The sequence below is a fragment of the Lycium ferocissimum genome, chromosome 1 (assembly GCF_029784015.1).
Source record: "Lycium ferocissimum isolate CSIRO_LF1 chromosome 1, AGI_CSIRO_Lferr_CH_V1, whole genome shotgun sequence".
NCBI classification, from domain to species: domain Eukaryota; kingdom Viridiplantae; phylum Streptophyta; class Magnoliopsida; order Solanales; family Solanaceae; genus Lycium; species Lycium ferocissimum.
In genome coordinates, this window is record NC_081342.1 from 68,441,090 (window position 1) to 68,458,962 (window position 17,873).

At 41.8% G+C, this 17,873-nt stretch overlaps 1 protein-coding gene across 1 annotated transcript; it reads left to right on the forward strand.

The window, feature by feature from the left end:
- The first annotated feature begins 7,903 nt into the window (after nucleotides 1-7,903).
- LOC132066981 (uncharacterized) lies at nucleotides 7,904-8,938 on the forward strand. The gene is made up of 2 exons (XM_059460161.1): nucleotides 7,904-8,305; nucleotides 8,366-8,938. The coding sequence occupies exons 1-2, from the start codon at nucleotides 7,904-7,906 to the stop codon at nucleotides 8,936-8,938; spliced, it is 975 nt and encodes a 324-aa protein (XP_059316144.1).
- Nucleotides 8,939-17,873: the final 8,935 nt, after the last annotated feature.

Genomic DNA, 17,873 nt, shown 5'->3' on the forward strand with positions numbered 1-17,873 from the left:
ACCTCGGGGATAATTCTGCTCTTAGAAATCCGAGTTTAATTTTGGTTACTATTCATTCAGCGCTATTGAATCATAATGCTTACCTTTGGATATAAGAATGTGTAAACCTTCGTATCTTTCGTAAATGAACCCAAATGGCTCCGAAACTTTCATGGATAATCTTATGGGGCGTAATGTTTGTAATTTATGTCTGCCGCCTCGACCCGACTTGAGGTGGGCCCGCAAGTTCCGAGACTTTCCTTATTTGGTCTGTCTGACACATTTTCGTACGATATAAAAAGGAAGTGTTTGTATATGACTTTAAGGTCAGTTTGAAATGTCTTATTATGTTATTTGAACGCTCATGACCATGAACGATACTATATTTTTCGAGAATGACTTACGATACGTTTTTTTGAAATTTGATAACTAAAAATCCGTAACTTTTGTATATTAATCCCGATTGACTCAATACTCATTTTGAGCCTCCCGATGTTAATGTATATTTGTATATGAGATTATGTGTCGAGTCTCGGGAATCGCTTTATGACATGCATATGGTTTCTGCACTACTCTGTTCGTGCCGACTATTATGATTTCGTTCGCCGGTACCCGGGCCGGTTTTGTGATCGTGCGCCTTTGACATATTCGGCAGTATGATGTGTTATTATTTTCGAGGCCTCGCCATAGGGCCGGTTACCGTCTCTGGTGTTATGATGTGATATGGCTTCTGTTATGTCTGATGATGTGATGTGTGTGATATTACGATTTGTTCGGAGCTATACGGAGATTTGAAAGCTTCTGGAGTATGATGTGTTGTGGCACCAGCGTCAGGGGGTGACCACGTTCCTGAGCCCTATGCATGATTTCTATTTGCATTCTGTACGTTAGCATTCCGCACAGGTTTGATCTGTTACTTCGTATTTGTTTCGTATCCTCGACTCCGGTTATGATTTGGATTACTGTACCTCCTGATTTACATACTCAGTACTTTTCCGTACTGACCCCCTTTCTACGGGGGCTGCGTTTCATGCCGCGCAGGTACAGGCGCTCGGTTGGGTGATTCTCCGGTTTAGGCTACCCATTCTACTACCCTGAAGTGCTCCCCTCACTCTGGAGCCCACATTTGGTATATATATGGTTTGCTATGCATATTCTGTACATTTGTGACTGTTCGGGTACGGCGGGGCCCTGTCCCGTCATATGTTCGTATGTTCTGTTCTGTTTGTAGAGGCCTGTAGTCATGTTTGTGGGTCGTGGGTCCAGTCTGGTTGTGTGTGGTTCCGGTTTGTCTGTATATGATTTCAATTTGCATCCTTAAGCGGCCCCGTATGCTACTATGGCCGATATGGCCCCCATGTTTGCATGAGTGTGTCTGGGCGATGTACATTCCGCCAACTTTGACTCTGATGTGATGTTTTGACACGGGCGACCGCTTAGGACAGCATTTGTATGATGTTAGCTTTCGATTATCGGTACGAGTAATGTCCGTTAAATCTGATCGTGTGGTATTATGATTTGGTTCGTAAGTCTGTTCGGGTGCCTGAGTAGGGCACCAGTCACGGCCTACGGGGCTGGGTCGTGACAAAAAGACTTAGATAATGGAAGGAAGGAGGATATGGAGTGCAAATAGGGAAATAGTGTTATTCTTGAATAATGACTTGACTTGAATAATAGTTCTTGACATGTTATGAGTACAATCGAGTGCTGAATAATACAAATGATGTTAAAAGAGTATTATATGAAGATGATATGGTGTTGTTTTATAGGTATGGTTATGGATGATTTTGAAGGTAGATTTATGAAGTAGACAATGTTCAACTTGAAGAATTTATTGGCTATGTTGTTATGAGTGTTCTTATTGATGTTTGAGGGTTGTCTTATTTTATGGAGGAACTTGTTGAAACAAAGGAAATGTCACCAAATTTTCATTGACTCTTAGTTGATTTAGCTTAAGCTTAAGTATATTTCTGGTTATCTAATCCTAGTACAAATTCTCTTGAAGGTAGAATCGCGAGCTCGAAAGGCAAGCAAGTAGGCAATAGAGTTAAAAAGATATAAATGTATGTAAGGCTAGCCCTTCCTTCAAAGGCATGATTCATATATATATTGTAATTTCTTTTTGCTAATTCCTATGACCTTCTTACATTCTAAAAGATGAAAGCTAAAGAGTACTAAAAGTCTCCTACGAGATAGAGATGAGATATATTACATGATAATGATATGATGCTATTATGATGTTAATAATCTTTACATGATTCCTTGATGCTATTCATTGTTGATATCCTCGCCTTATAATGCTAGTTCCTTCAAGGTGAGACATGACGATCATAATGTTCCATAATGTAATCGGAGGTTACCGACCTTACGTCACTCCGATAGAGTTATGGTGTATACTTGAGCTATTATGCATGCTTCATGATAAGTATATATATATATATGATTACACCGTGCCTAGATGGTCGGACATGAAATCGCTAAGGCGGGCGACTTATGATAACACTATGCCTACTTGGCTGGACATGACACCACTAGTGGGCGGCGTGACATGATTACCCTGGACGCGGGAGGTTCAGACGCGGGCTGATGATGTTATTGATTCAGACAGCTTATGTATGTATGTGTGATATATTATAAAGGTAGAAAGTGAGCATGCATGATTCCGCCTTAAGAGGAAAGCCATTACAGTTATCTTTTCTTCTTATGCTTTCTATATTCCATTATTATATTACTATGTGTACCTTACATACTCAGTACATTGTTCGTACTGACATCATTTTCTTTTTGGACGCCGTGTTCGTGACTACAAGTAGACAGGGAGACGGCCCAGATTCTTAGGAGCCAGATCAGCTTGCCCAGGAGCACATCCCTACTCCGGAGGTACAATTTTGACATATATTCTTTTATGTACATATTTCGGCACGACAGGGTCCTGTCCCGTCCTTATGTCACAGTACTCTAGTAGAGGCTCGTAGATACGTATACGTGGGTAATAGAGGTCTCATGAATACATCGGTGTATATTTTGTATATCATTTTTACAGCTGCGAGGGCTTATATATATGTATTGCCTTGGAGATTATGTGTGATCAGGTTAGGTATGACAATTAGCATGATAAACGGTGCTCGGTAGTCAGCTCCAAGTACCCGTCATGGCCCCTAGTTAGGTCGTGACAAAAGTGGTATCAGAGCAGTTCTATCCTAGGGTGTGTCTACGAGTCGTGTCTAGTAGAGTCTTGTTTGTGGGTGTGAAGTGTGCCACACTTATAAACAAGAGGCTGTGGGGCATTTAGGAACAATTACTGTCTTTCTTCTTATTAGATCGTGCGATAGAGCTATGTTATAAGATTTTCTTTATCTAATCGTGGGTTATTTCAGTAATGTCGGTAAAGAGAAAAGCAATAGCCGCCCAGAAAGGCAAGGTTATGACAAAATGGCGGGTTGAATAGGAGCTGCCAGTACATGTAGAGGAAGGTGAGTCCCACAATGAGGCCTCATCCCATACCTCTCACACTCCGCTTGTTTCGGAGGAGCATGAAGGGGCTCCAGCTCCAGCTCCAATGCCTCCAGTCCCTTCACTGGGTGCTTTGGTTCAATAGATGACCGAGGCCATTCAGTTGTTGACACAATTAGTTACCGCCAAGGCTCAGCGATAGAGTGCAGTTCCGAGTGATAGAGCCACTAGTGCTACAGCTTGTAATTTTATGAGTTTGAACCCGCCGAAATTTTTTTGGTCAAAGCCAGATGAAGACCCGCAGGATTTTATAGATGAGATGTTAAGGACGCTGAGGATTATACATGCTTCCGATACTGAGTCAGTGGAGTTAGCGTCCTATAGATTGCGGGATGTCGCTGTTTTATGGTATAATAATTGGATAGCTTCAAGGAAGGAAAATGCACCTTGGCAGGAATGTGTAAATGCCTTCCTTCATCGTTATTTTCCACTAGAGGTTCGAAGAGCCCGAGCTGATAAGTGCTTGAATTTAAAGCAAGGGAATATGAGTGCTCGAGAGTATAGTCTTCACTTCAATTCATTGGCCCAGTATGCTCCGACTATAGTGGCCAACATGGGAGATGGAGTACATCGATATGTGAGTGGCTTAGGGCCCCATTTGTTCAAAGATTCCTTGACGGCTTCACTACATGAGAGGATGGACATCTCCCGTATTTAGGCCCACGCCCAGAATTTAGAAGAGTAGCAACAGCCACAAAGGGGTGAGCGCGATATTGATAAAGGGCAGAGTAAGAGGGCCAGATCCGCTAGTAGTGAGTATAGAGGGGGTCAGCAGCAATAGTATTTTAGGTATTCGGGTCAGTCCGCGACTAGTGCACCTCCTCGATTCGCAGGCAGGAGATTTGATCGCCCCATTTATTCTGGACCAGGTCAGAGTTCGAGGATCTCAGGTCCCCAGTCTGGAGGTGATCCTAGCCAGAGAAGACCATCGGTTCCACAATGCAGTCAATGCAGAAAGTTATATTCGAGCCCGTAGAGCCAAGGTTCAGATGTTTGTTATGTTTGTGGACAGATTGGGCATGTGATGCGTGATTGTCCCTCGAGGCACGGTAGAGGTGGGTTCATCTGTGCGCCTCGTAGGGCAGACTCCTTAGGCTTTGGCAGGCCGTGGTAGGGGCAGAGGGGTAGCATCCAGTTCAAGTGGCCCCCTGCCCCGTATCTATGCTTGGTCAGATGACAGGATCTTGAGTCCTCCTCTGATGTGATTACAGGTATACTATCTATATTTTCTCATGATGTTTATACATTAATTGATCCGGGTTCTATGTTGTCTTATATCGCTCCTTATGCTGTTGGTCATATTAGGGTGAAACCCGAGCCAATTATTTCTTTCGAGGTATCCACTCCGGTTGGTGATCTGGTAATAGCCAGACAGGTATAAAAAAAATTATGTGGTGGTGGTATGTGATCGGCACACTATAGCCGATTTGATTGAACTACAAATGCTGGATTTTGATATGATTATGGGCATGGATTGGTTGGCCTCGTGCTATGCTAATGAGGATTGTAGAATGAAAATAGTTCGGTTCCAATTTCCGGGCGAACCAATGTTTGAATGGAAGGGTAACACAAAGATCTCCAAGAGGTAGGTTTATTTCCTATCTCAAAGCGAGGAAGATGATTGCCAAAGGCTACATTTATCATTTGATCCGGTTTCATGACATCGAAGTAAAGTCACCGACCCTCCAATTGGTTTCGGTAGTAAATGAATTCTAAGATGTATTTCCAGATGAAAATCCAAGCCTTCCACTGGAACGGGAGATTGATTTCGCTATTGATGTATTGCCGGATACCAAACCTATATATATTCCTCCCTCCAGAATGGCTCCTGCAGAATTGAAAGAGCTAAAGGTGATGTGGCGTGATTTTACGCCACAATCGATGCTTTTCGGCTTTAAGTGTTACTTGTTTTTAAGAAAGTCTATGTGATTTTACGTGTTTTTTTATTGGATTTCAGGTATTAAGTGTTTTGATGGCAAAAGTTAAAGAAGTGGAGAAAATAAGAGTCACTGAAGAGGCAGTTTGACGGAGAAATTAGACGGGCCGTAAAAACCTTATGTGGACTGTCAAATTGACCGTATAATCGTCACAGTGAGCAATGATCGATGAGTCAGTCCTACGGATCAATTATACGGACCATAGAATATTTGACGGTCCATCAAAATGTATCTTAAAAATGCTGGTGATGTTTGACGGATGAAAGGAAGTAATTTGACGGTCCGTAGAACTGTTTTACGGACCGTAAAATGGATCGTAAAGTGAGCCCGATGGGCAATTATGTCTTTTCACTTCTCACAATTTTGACTTTTATAAATACCTGATTTTAGGTCTTGTACAGACTTTACGATAGAACTTAGTTTTTACTTTCCTTAGCATTAGTTACTCATAGTTTTGAATTCTTTTGAAGACTACAAACAATTGCAAGTGATTTCTCAAGTCCAAGTAATCAATTGTAAGCATTATGATTCCCATTATTTCTTATTGTTCTTCTTCTTCTATGACTAGCTAATTCCCCTTGCTAGGGTTGTGAGCCCAATGATGGGTGTTTTGTGATTGGGTTTGTCATTGATATACACATGATGGATTATTAGGGTTTAGTTATTCTTCATCTTTCATTCATAATTAATGATTGCAAACATTGATTAAAGCCATAAACCTTGATTTATTTGGAAAAATAATTAGGGTTGGTAAGAATAACTAACAAGGACTCAAAGCTTTACACTTTGTTTAATAAATTCACTTAGGAATAAGACGAATTTACTTGGCATGATTAATCGTTCTTCATAGTTACTTTCTTATATTTGGAAAAATCATAGAAAGCGATAATCTTTATTTATTGGGAAATAGTAGAGATTCATATAGTGATTAAGTGCATTCATATAATGATCCATTAGAAGTATATCAAGACCAATACCCATGATCATACACTCTATCTAACGGGGACACAACCTTAGTTTTTTTTACCATAAATTTCCACCAAAGCAATAGGTAGTAATTAGTTATAGGAAAACCAACTTTTACCTAAATCATCGGATTAAGATATTAGACCTAGAACTTAGCATCCTACGACTTTAGTAACGTTTTCACACCATATTCCCTGTGGGATTCGACCCCAACTTTTTTGGGTTACTATATTTGACAACGTCCGCGTTATACCATTAATAGGTGTAATTTGAGCGTATCAAATTTTGGCGTCATTGTCGGGGAATACGGTTTTGAAATTACGAAATAGTGTTTGCTTTGATTGAAGTTTTTTGCTTATTTCATCACACCTTATTTGCTACTCTGTGTAAACCAGGTGAACATGAATCAAAATTAGCAAAATCAACGTGCTGGTAACTAGGAGAATCGGTTGAACAATCAGGTGAATGAATCTAATGATGAAAATATTTTCACTGATATTGTTCCAGAGAAGGACTATGCATCTGCTATTGTTCAACCTCGAGTTGGAGCTGCTACTGTGAAAATTGATTCCTCTCTATACCAGCTGTTGAAACTTGAGGGATACTTTCAGAACTCTACCGAGAATGACCCTCAATGTCATTTGCAGAATTTTGTAGATGTGTGTGCTAATCACATCCAGAACAACATTCCACAAGATGCTATTCGGTTGAGGTTATTCAAATATTCCTTAGCAGGAGAGGCAAGAACATAGTTCGAGAAACTGCCCCGAAATTCAATTACTTCGTGGGCAGAGATGGTGACTGCTTTTCTCATAAAGTGGTACCCCCATAGCAAGAAGAGTCCGAATCATGATTTTCCTGAACAGATATTAATGGAGAAGTTCTACTAAGGGCTAGATCCAGTGACGCAGTCAGTTGCTAATAATGCAGCTGATGGGTGTTTCATGAACAAAACTTATCGACGAGTGACCACCATACTTAACAAGTTGACTACTCATAATCAAGCTTGGCACTCAAACAATGCTGAGGGGGTACCGTATGGTAATGCTATGATCCAGAATATAGTGAAGGAGAATCAAGACACTCAGCAAACTCTGGCAGAACTGGCAACGAATATTTCCTTGCTAACGAAGAAGTTTAATGAATCTCAAATCAAGAAGGTGAATGTTTGTGAGGAGGAGGCAGTTTTGCCAAAAGGGATGTACCATATTCAAGATGGTCCATTCCATGAGGGGCCACCTATGCAGGTTGAAAATGCTAATTTCGTTAATAACTCTCAAGAAAGTTACCAAAGACAGAATTACCAAGGTGGCTATCAGAATCAGAATCAATGGAGACCTCAGCAAGGTCAAGGTGCTTACAACAACACTGGGAACTACAATAATAATTATAGTGGTGCGAACCAATAGAGCTACAACAACAGCAACAATTTCGGGAACAAGAGTTCCAATCCTTACATACCACCAAAAGGGCAGTCAACAGAGCAAGGTAGTTCGAAGGTTGAAGCAATGTTTAAGAAGATTCTAGCAAATCAATCTAAGTCTGAAAGGACTTTATCTGGGCTGACAGAAACAGTGGGTTCCCATACAGCGGCTATTCTGAAGCTTGAGTCACAGATGAGGGATATTTTTAGAGAGCATCACCCTCCTAAAAAGGGAGGACTTTCGAGTGACACTATTTCAAATCCCAAGAATGGGGGAGGCGGTGTAGACCGTGTGTTTGCTATCACTACTAGGACTGGTAAAACACTCCAGGGGGCTGCTGAGAAGGTGATTGATATTGAGCCGATAGGTGAAGAGGATGAGGTGCAGTCTGAAACACCCATTATTGCTGATGAGATTCCTACTGACAAGAAGGTTGCTGATATTCCAGAGATAGTGAGAGAAACTGATGACACAAGTAAGCAGGCTGTGAAAGGGGCTCTCTTCCCTTTGACATAGCTATTCAAATCTAAAACTCTCTTTCCTCAGAGGTTGGTAAAGAAGAAGGAAGATGCTAAGTTCGAGAAGTTTTATGATCAGCTGAAGCAGTTTTCTCTAAATTTTTCCCTCTTGGAAGCTGTCAAGGAGATGCCCGATTTTGCGAAATATTTGAAGGATTTGCTGACCAAGAAGATAGTTCAACATGAAACCGTGAGTTTGACTCACACTGTGATTTCCATCATCTCAACCACAACTGTTCAGAAAAAGGGAGATCCTGGGGCGTTCACCATTCCTTGTTCTATTGAGCACCATGATTTTTCTCGAGCTTTGTGTGATAATGGGGCGAGTATTAACTTTATGCCCCTTGTTATATATAAGCAATCAGGGTTGGGGATGCCAAGGCCGACTACGATGAGGTTGCAGATGGTTGATAGGTCTATCAAAAGACCTGTTGGGCTGGTTGATGATGTAATTGTGCGGGTTGGTGATTTTATATTGTCTGCTGATTTTGTGATTCTTGACTGTGTTATTGATCGGGACATTCCTATCATTTTGGGGAGACCTTTCCTTGCTACAGGGAGGGCTCTGATGGATTCGGAAAAAAATGAAATCAAGTTCTGAGTCAACAATGAAGAAGTGACTTTTCAGGCTAGCAAAGGGATGAAGTTACCAAATGCTTACGAGAGTATTTTAGTAATTGATTCATTTGATGTTGTTGATGAAGCAGTAGAGTTCAAGAGGGAAGAAGAAAGTTTGGGTGAGGCTCTAGCTAGTATTCTTATAAATTTCGATGCTGAAGACATGGAAGACTATGTGGAGACAGTTAATTCACTTGTTGGGTTAGGCTCATATTCATACCACCCAAAGAAGATGAATCTTGATCTGAAAAATAGAACAACTCCTCCAACAAAGCCTTCGATCATTGAGCCGCCTAAGTTGGAGCTTAAGCAGCTCTCATCACATCTGAAATATGAGTTCCTTGGTCCAGACAATACGTTACCTATGATTGTTTCAGCCCTATTGACTGAGGAGCAGATTTTACAGCTTTTAGAGGTGTTAAGAGAGTATAGGCGTGCTATTGGTTGGACCATAGCAGACACTCGAGGTATTCCATCTGGTATCTGTGAACACAAAATTCAGTTGGAGGAGGGTAGCAAACCGAGTGTAGAGCATCAGAGTCGACTGAACGAGAATCTGTAAGAGGTCGTCAAGAAAGAGATCATCAAATGTCTGGATGCGGTCGTGGTTTATCCAATTGCTGATAGTAAATGGGTGAGCCCAGTCTAATGTGTTCCTAAGAAGGGCGGCATCACTGTTGTGCCAAATGCAAAGAATGAGTTGATCCCGACCAGAACTATCACCGGATGGAGAGTTCGCATGGACTATCGCAAGCTCAATACTGCCACTTGCAAGGACCACTTCCCTATGCCCTTCATTGACCAGATGCTTGATAGGCTAGCACGGCATTCCTACTATTGCTTCTTTGATGGTTATTTGGGCTACAATCAGATCAACATTGCTCTGGAAGATCAGGAGAATACCACTTTTACTTGTCCTTATGGGACGTTCGCATTCAGCCGGATGCCTTTTGGGTTGTGTAATGCACTAGCCACTTTACAGAGGTGTATGATGTCAATCTTCTCCGACATGGTAGAGGATTTCTTGGAAGTGTTCATGGATGATTTTTCCGTGGCGGGTGATTCATTTGAAGATTATCTTGGCCATCTGGGTCAAGTGCTAAAAAAGTGTGAGGAGACCAATCTGGTGTTAAATTGGGAGAAGTGCCATTTTATGGTAAAGGAAGAAATCGTCCTCCGTCACAAAATCTCTGAAAAGGGAATCGAGGTCGATTAAGCGAAAATTGATGTGATTGCAAAACTTCCACCACCTATCTCAGTCAAAGGTGTCCGAAGTTTCTTGGGACATACTGGATTCTACAGGCGCTTCATCAAAGATTTCTCCAAGATTGTCAATCCAATGTGCAAGCTTCTTGAAAAAGAGGCTAAAATTTGTGTTTGATGACAAATTCCAGAAGGCGTTTGAGGAGTTAAAAGAGCGTCTCACTATTGCTCCTATTATTGTTGCTCCTGACTGATCCTTGCCATTTGAACTAATGTGTGATGCTAGTGGTTTCACAATAGGTGCTGTGCTTGGTCAGAAGCACAATAAAATCATGCACCCGATCTATTACGCAAGAAAAACACTGAATGCTGCTCAGATGAATTACACAGTGACGGAGCAAGAGTTGCTTGCCATTGTGTTCGCTTTTCAGAAATTTCGAGCCTACTTGTTGGGGTCCAAAGTAGTGGTTTATACTGATCATGCAGCCTTGAAATACCTCATGGAAAAGAATAAAGCAAATCCGCGACTGATCAGATGGGTGCTTTTGCTGCAAGAGTTTGATTTTGAGGTAAAGGACCGCAAGGGCACTAAAAACCAGGTGGCTGACCATCTCTCTCGGCTTGAAGAGGCTGGGAGACCTTTTGATGATCTTGATATAAATGATGCTTTTTCGGATGAGAGGGTGTTGGCTGTGTGAAATAAGGTGGCATCGTGGTATGCTGACATTGCCAATTATTTGGTAACAGATATAGTTCCAGAAGATATCAAAGCCTACCAAAAGAAGACGTTCTTGCGGGATGCTCGGCAGTACTATTGGGACGAGCATTATTTGTTCCGAACATGCGCTGACAACATCATTCGGCGTTGTGTTTCGGCAAGTGAAGTGATGGCGATTCTAAAGGCATGCCATGACTCTCCTGTTAGGGGTCATCATAGCAGAAATCGGACTGCAGCTAAGGTACTTGAGTGCGGCTATTACTGGCTGACCATTTTTCATAACGCTAATTTATTGGTGCGGTCCTGTGATCAATGTCAAAGGTAAGGGAATATCTACAAAAGGTAAGAGATACCTATGAATTTTGTTATAGAGGTAGAAGTGTTCGATGTCTGGGGGATTGACTTTATGGGACCCTTTGTGAGTTTAGGTGGCATGAAATACATCTTAGTTGCTGTGGACTATGTGTCAAAATGGGTAGAAGCGGTGGCTTTGCCTAATAATGAGCCCAAGAGTGTTATGGGTTCCATAAGAAGAACATATTTACTCGTTTTGGTACTCTGAGGGCTATAATCAGCGATGATGGATCCCACTTTTGTAATAGAGCTTTCGTGGGACTGATGGAGAAATATGGTGTAAAGCATCGGGTGGCAACGCCTTATCACCCTCAGACAAGTGGATAGGTTGAGGTGTCCAATATGGAGATCAAGAGTATTCTAGCAAAAACAGTAAATGCAAATAGAACTGATTGGGCCCGCAAGCTCGATGATGCTCTATGGGCATACCGGACTGCTTTCAAGACTCCGATTGGGACTTCGCCCTTCAAGCTTGTGTTCGGAAAAGCTTGTTACTTACCTGTTGAGCTTGAGCACAAGGCAATGTGGGCGCTGAAGAAATTGAATATGAATTGGGAGGAAGAAACCAAGCTCCGATTATTTTAACTAAATGAGATGGATGAATTTCGGTACCAGGCATATGAGAGTGCAGCACTTTATAAAGAAAGGATGAAGCAATACCATGACAAAAAAATCCTGAAGTGAGTGTTCTACAAGGGTAATCCTGTATTGCTCTTTAACTCTTGGTTGAAGTTGCTGCCTGGTAAGCTTAAATCAAGGTGGTCTGCTCCGTTTGAGGTGGTAGGTGTTTCACCCCATGGAGTAATAGAGTTAAAGTCCGGAGATGGAACTCGGACATTTAACGTGAATGGGCAGAGATTGAAGCACTATCATGGAATGATCTCAGAAGATAGGATTGTTGATCGCTATAGGTTGAAACACCTCGGAACGAACAATGATCTGGTGTATCAAGATAAGGAGTGAATGGTCACCACCGTTGTGCCGCGACGTTAAATCAAGCGCTTCTTGGGAGGCAACCCAAGTGTAATGTTTATTTTCATTTTTGTTTCTGTTTGAATATAGAGTAATGTTTGTTGTGGTGCAGGATATGAACAAGTTGGAGGAAAAAGTGCAAAAACGCCGATGGAAATTCTGTGCCAAATTTTACGGTCCGTCAAAATTTTGACGGACCATAAAAGGAAGCGCAGAATTAAGTCAAAAATTAGTACTCACTATTACCGTTAGACGATACATTCGACGGACCGTTAAAATTTTGATGGACCGTAAAATGGAACGCTTAATGGTACAAGAAAAATATGCTCACTGTGATGCGTTTACGCTAACATTTGATGACCGTATGAATTTTGACGGTCCGTCAAATTAAGCGTAAAATTATCACAGTGTGAAGGTTGCCAGTTCATTGTCCAAGGTAAGTGTTTGCACCGTAGAAAGGACCGTAGACATTTCTACGGTCCGTAAAAGGGGAAAAAAAGAAAAAGAGACGGTAGTTTTTTTTATTTTACTGAGTATAAGAAATTGGCTGGGTTTCCCTTTCCCACTCAAATACCGGAACCGTTTCCCAAACTCCCTTCATCTTTCTCTCCCACCAAACCATAAAATCTTACTACTCCTCCCACCCACTCCCTAAAATCACGCCCCATGTATTCCTCACTACTCTTTTCCATTTAAACTCCTCCTTTCCCTTTCCCATAAAAATTCCCAGCCGTCTTATAAAAAAAAAAATTGTTATTGGTGTTGGTTGTTCTTAGAGACACCAAGGACCCCGTAGAGAGATTTGTGATTGTTGTGCTATACTACCCACTCCAACAAGCCAGCAGGTATGCAATTCTATATTCCTATGATCATCACTGGGCATTATATTCCCTAATTCATAATATATGTTGGGGGTGGGGTTTGTGCATAAAATTGGATATTGCTGAACTCATAGGTGATGGTATGATGCGTTGAAGGGCATTCCAATGATTATGTTCAAGTCTTTGGATTCAATCAATGTTATGCCCGCCAACTGTTCGATGAAATGCCTAAACAAAAAAATTGATAGCGAAAAGGGTGAAGTCTGAGTAACCCCGGCTTTATATGAGTTCTACAAGTGTGCGGTGATGTATAACCTTGTGTGTGAATTGAAGAATCGAGTGTAACAACGAACAACATGAACTGAGTAGAAGAATTTGACTACAAGTTTGACGGACCGTAGAAATTTTGACTGTCCGTCAAGATGTGTCGTCAAAACTCTAGTGCAAGTATAATGCACTGTGACCATTTGACGGTAGGTTTGACGGTCCATAGAAAATTCTGCGGTTCGCCAAAACTCATCGTCAAATGGTCCACCCAAAGTCCACTCACTGGTACTATTTGACGATAGATTTGACGGTCCGCAGAAAATTCTGCGATTCGTCAAAACTCATCATCAAATGGTCCACCCAAAATCCACTTACTGGTACCATTTGACGGTAAGTTTGACGGACCGTATAACTTCCTACGGCTCGTCAAACTATTTGACGCTTTAATTCCATGAATATAAAAAAAAATACTAGTGTGCATTTAACACATAAGTTGAAGGTAATACTGACATGATTTTCACAGGTATGCCTCCCAAGGTTCGAGGAAGTGCTCCTACCACTTCACGAGGTAGAGGCAGGGATAGAGCTCAAAGTCGCCGGGGGCTCCGTGATGAGCCCGACCAAGGAGCAAGTAGTGCAGAGGATGACGAGCCACTGGCAACAAAACTCACCAGAGCTAGGGGTGCTACTCAGGCACAAGTGTCCTCTCAGTCTGAAGAGAGGGACACTTTTACATCCTCTAACAGCTCGGAAGATGAAGTGGAAGCTGCCAGACTGCGGGAAATCCGAATGAAGGAGAAATCAGAACACAGTGTTAGATTTTTACGTGCGGGCTCCAAATAAATATACGAGTAGGGGCTTGAAGAAAAAGAGGGGGTGGTCCGAAGAAAAGCATCCATGAGGAGAAACGAATTAGCCTAGACAGACTGGAGGGTTTTCCACGGATTCTTGCTACTCTTGACCACCATCAGTGGAACTTCATTGGCCACCATCCAGGGGAGTACATCTCATCTCCAGTACGGGAATTCTATGCTAATTATGCGACGAAAGTGAAAAATACTTTCAGTCCAGTTCAGCCTAGGAAAAAGAAGCCACCCCCGTTGACAGAAGTGACAGTCGGAGGCCAGCAAATCAATATCTCTACCGAGACAATCAATCATTTCTACTTTGGCCCCGATTATGTACTACCACCAAAAACAGATGAGCTTAAATATAGATTAGGTGGTGATCGGAATGACAAACTGGCTGAGTTACCATGGGTCGCTTCGATGATAGCATGGGGTTCCCCTGAGTGAAGTAAAAACACCTCATTACCGGTAAAGAAAGAGGTTTTGTCAGTGGAAGGAAAATTTTAGTGGAGCATGTTGATCCACAGGTTGTTCCCCAGTCGATTAGATAATGTGTTGCTAGTTGAGTGGGCCATACTAGTAGCTGCCATCATGTCAAGGTACAACATAAATGTGGGGGAGTTGGTGGTCCAACAAATTCATCAGAGAGCAATGACCAAGGAGTTGTCACTCGCATATCCCTGCCTCATTACAGCATTATGCTTAAGGGAAAATCTAGATCATTATGCACACCGTGATCATCGGTTACTAGCCAAGAGTGTGTATGATCTTTGGAAGAGCAGAGATGGGCACATCTATCCTACTCTAGATATGCTTATAGAGTTCACAGCTGGGCTGCCTGCTCCAACATCCCAAATACATGAGCTAGCAGCTTCTAACACATCACAGGAAGGGCCGACTGCTAGAGGCACATCAGCTCAGTTCTTTTCAGGAACCCCGAGTACTTCTACAGGGCCCTCTTCCCAGGCTACTCCAGTTATTCATAGCACTCCTACATCTCGGAAGCGACCGTGTGGCCTCGAACCTCTACGCCTTGCACTCGGTGTTATGATACAGTTTAATGCTCAAAACTTCCATGATGCGTTTGTGAAAGCAGACAGGGCAGACCGCCAGGTTGCTAACTTGATGGACCGTTTCACGGGTTACATAGATAAAAGGGTGGCAGCAGCCTTGGAGCTCGCAAGGAAGAAGTGGGAGGATTCCCATAAACTCATCCATTCTCGGATTAATGGACTTGAGCGGCGAATTCTGGATCTTGAGAAGGTAGGCCCTACAGGCGATCTGGGGATGATGCAAATAGAGTTGATACAATTGAAGACAGATGTGCTAGCATTGAAGGTTAAAGAGGGACTTGCATCTGCAACCCCGCCACAAGCATAGACGTTAGACTTAGCCTCTCTGTTGCCTATTGTTAATTTGCTGGGAGATGATTCCCCACCTCGGGCTAGCAGCAAAAGGCCTAGGGAGGAAGGCGAGAATGATAATAAGGAGGAGGACAGTGAGGAGGAAGAGCAGTTTCAAAAGGTTCAGAGAAGCTCTCTTGAGGAGACCCATTTTATGGGGGCGTCATCCAGCCATGCCCCTCCTATTGAGATGACAGTGCCTAGTGTTGTGCTACCGACAGAGGCTAGTATTACGGGTCCAGGGGAGAAACCGCGCTCTCAAAGTACGATAGAGCCAGTTGTTGGTACCACCGTTCCAGCGGCAGAGCAGGCACTGGACACCACTACTGAGGTGATGATACCTCAGGACGTGCAGGATGCCTAGAGCGTTTGAGGTAGACCTATCCCTTTGATTTTCTTATTTTCATGCCTTGGGGACAATGCATGCTTCTTAAGTTGGGGGTGGGACTATTTGATACTAGTGGAGTGTAAATATGTGTTAGAAACCCCCTCGGCTTTTCTTTGCCAGAGTTCTTTTCTTGAGGGAGGTTTTATTTTGTTGAAACTGGCATGTTTAGAATGTTGTTTAAGTTGAGCAGAGTAATTTTGACTTATTTGATGTTACTTTATAACTGATGGCATGTGTTATGGTTTATTTGAAATTTTGGACCCCTCAAAAATTCTGAAAAATGCATACTTAGAACAGTTATTGGTTGACATGATTGGTTCTTTACATGACATTATGCTTATTGGGGTATTGTGTGTAATAAATGACTACTTAGGAGGTCACAAGTGTACAAATAATTGTCCTTATGCCAATGTGTGTGTGAGTTGTTAGTTTAATTCTGTTTAAGCATGTATAATCTAGAACTTGCCTGGTTAGTCTTGTTTGAAATCCGAAAGTGAGTTTGGTTGTGAAATGATCTTAGAATTTCTTTGTGTAAATAGTCACTTTGCCTAAATAAACCTTACCAAAAGCTGAAAATATCCCTAGTTCCCTTTTTGAGCCTTTTGACCTTTTCCTTGGCTAGCCAAATACGAAACCTCACTCGTTGTGAAATTTGTCCATCTTCACACCCGTCCCTCCTTGATGCTACTAGATAGATGAGGCAAAGCTCCTAAGTTGGGGGTGAATTAAATGCGAAGTTGATGTTAAAAACATAAGTTGGGGGTCATGGAGTTTGCCAGTGGAGATTCGATGTGGTAGTTGCATATATATAAAAAATAAAAAAATAAAAAATAAAAAAATAAATTTCAGAAAATTGTCACACAAAAAGATTTGCAAGTTGGATAGAAATAAAACCACATCGAAGTTGAAAACTTGAAAGAAAATAAAGGGGTTGGAAAGAAAAGAGGTGAATCAAGGTGAAGAGATGTTGTAGTGTTCAAGGAGAGTAAGTCACTAATATCCAAAAAGTATCCTACCCGTCCCTAAGCCTACATTACAAGCCAAAAAAAGTCCTAATGTGATCACAACCGAATGAGCCTAGGATGAAAACATGGAAAATAAGGGCAAGCCTATGGAATTTGCATGTGTAGATATGAATTTCTTTGTGAGTGTGAGTGTTTTTCTCTTCTCTTTCATCTTCGTCCCATTTTTGTTGTATATATGTGTGTTGGGATATTCTTTGGCTATATGAGGGCATAAGGATGAGAATTGAGCAAAATAAAGTGACCGCCTAAAGTAGCGTTTGGGTGCATCATAATGGGTTCGATAATGTAATGTCATGCATTGAAGCTTCATTGTTAGTCATAACATTCTTGAGTCATGTATATTGCTTGGAAATAGAAAATTGGGGAGGCCCTTTGAAGAAAAACATGCATGCTGGTAGTTCAGAGTCAAAACCAATGTAGACATTGTTATTCTATGATATCTAGGTGTAGATTGAGTCGTTGTTTTGTATGGCTTGCTTGAGGACAAGCAAATACTTTAAGTTAGGGGTGTTGATGTGGCGTGATTTTACGCCACAATCGATGCTTTCGGCTATAAGTGTTACTTGTTTGTAAGCAAGTCTACATGATTTTACGTGTTTTGTATTGGATTTCAGGTATTAAGTGTTTTGATGGCAAAAGCTGAAGAAATGGAGAAAATAAGAGTCAGTGAAGAGGCAGTTTGACGAAGAAATTAGACGGGCCGTAAAAACCTTATGCGGACCGTCAAATTGACCATATAATGGTCACAGTGAGAAATGATCGATGAGCCCCCGATCCTGCAGATCAATTATACGGACTATAGAATATTTGACGGTCCGTCAAAATGTATCGTGAAAATGCTGGTGATGTTTGATGGATAAAAGAAAGTAATTTGACGGTCCGTAGAACTGTTTTACGGACCGTAAAATGGATCGTAAAG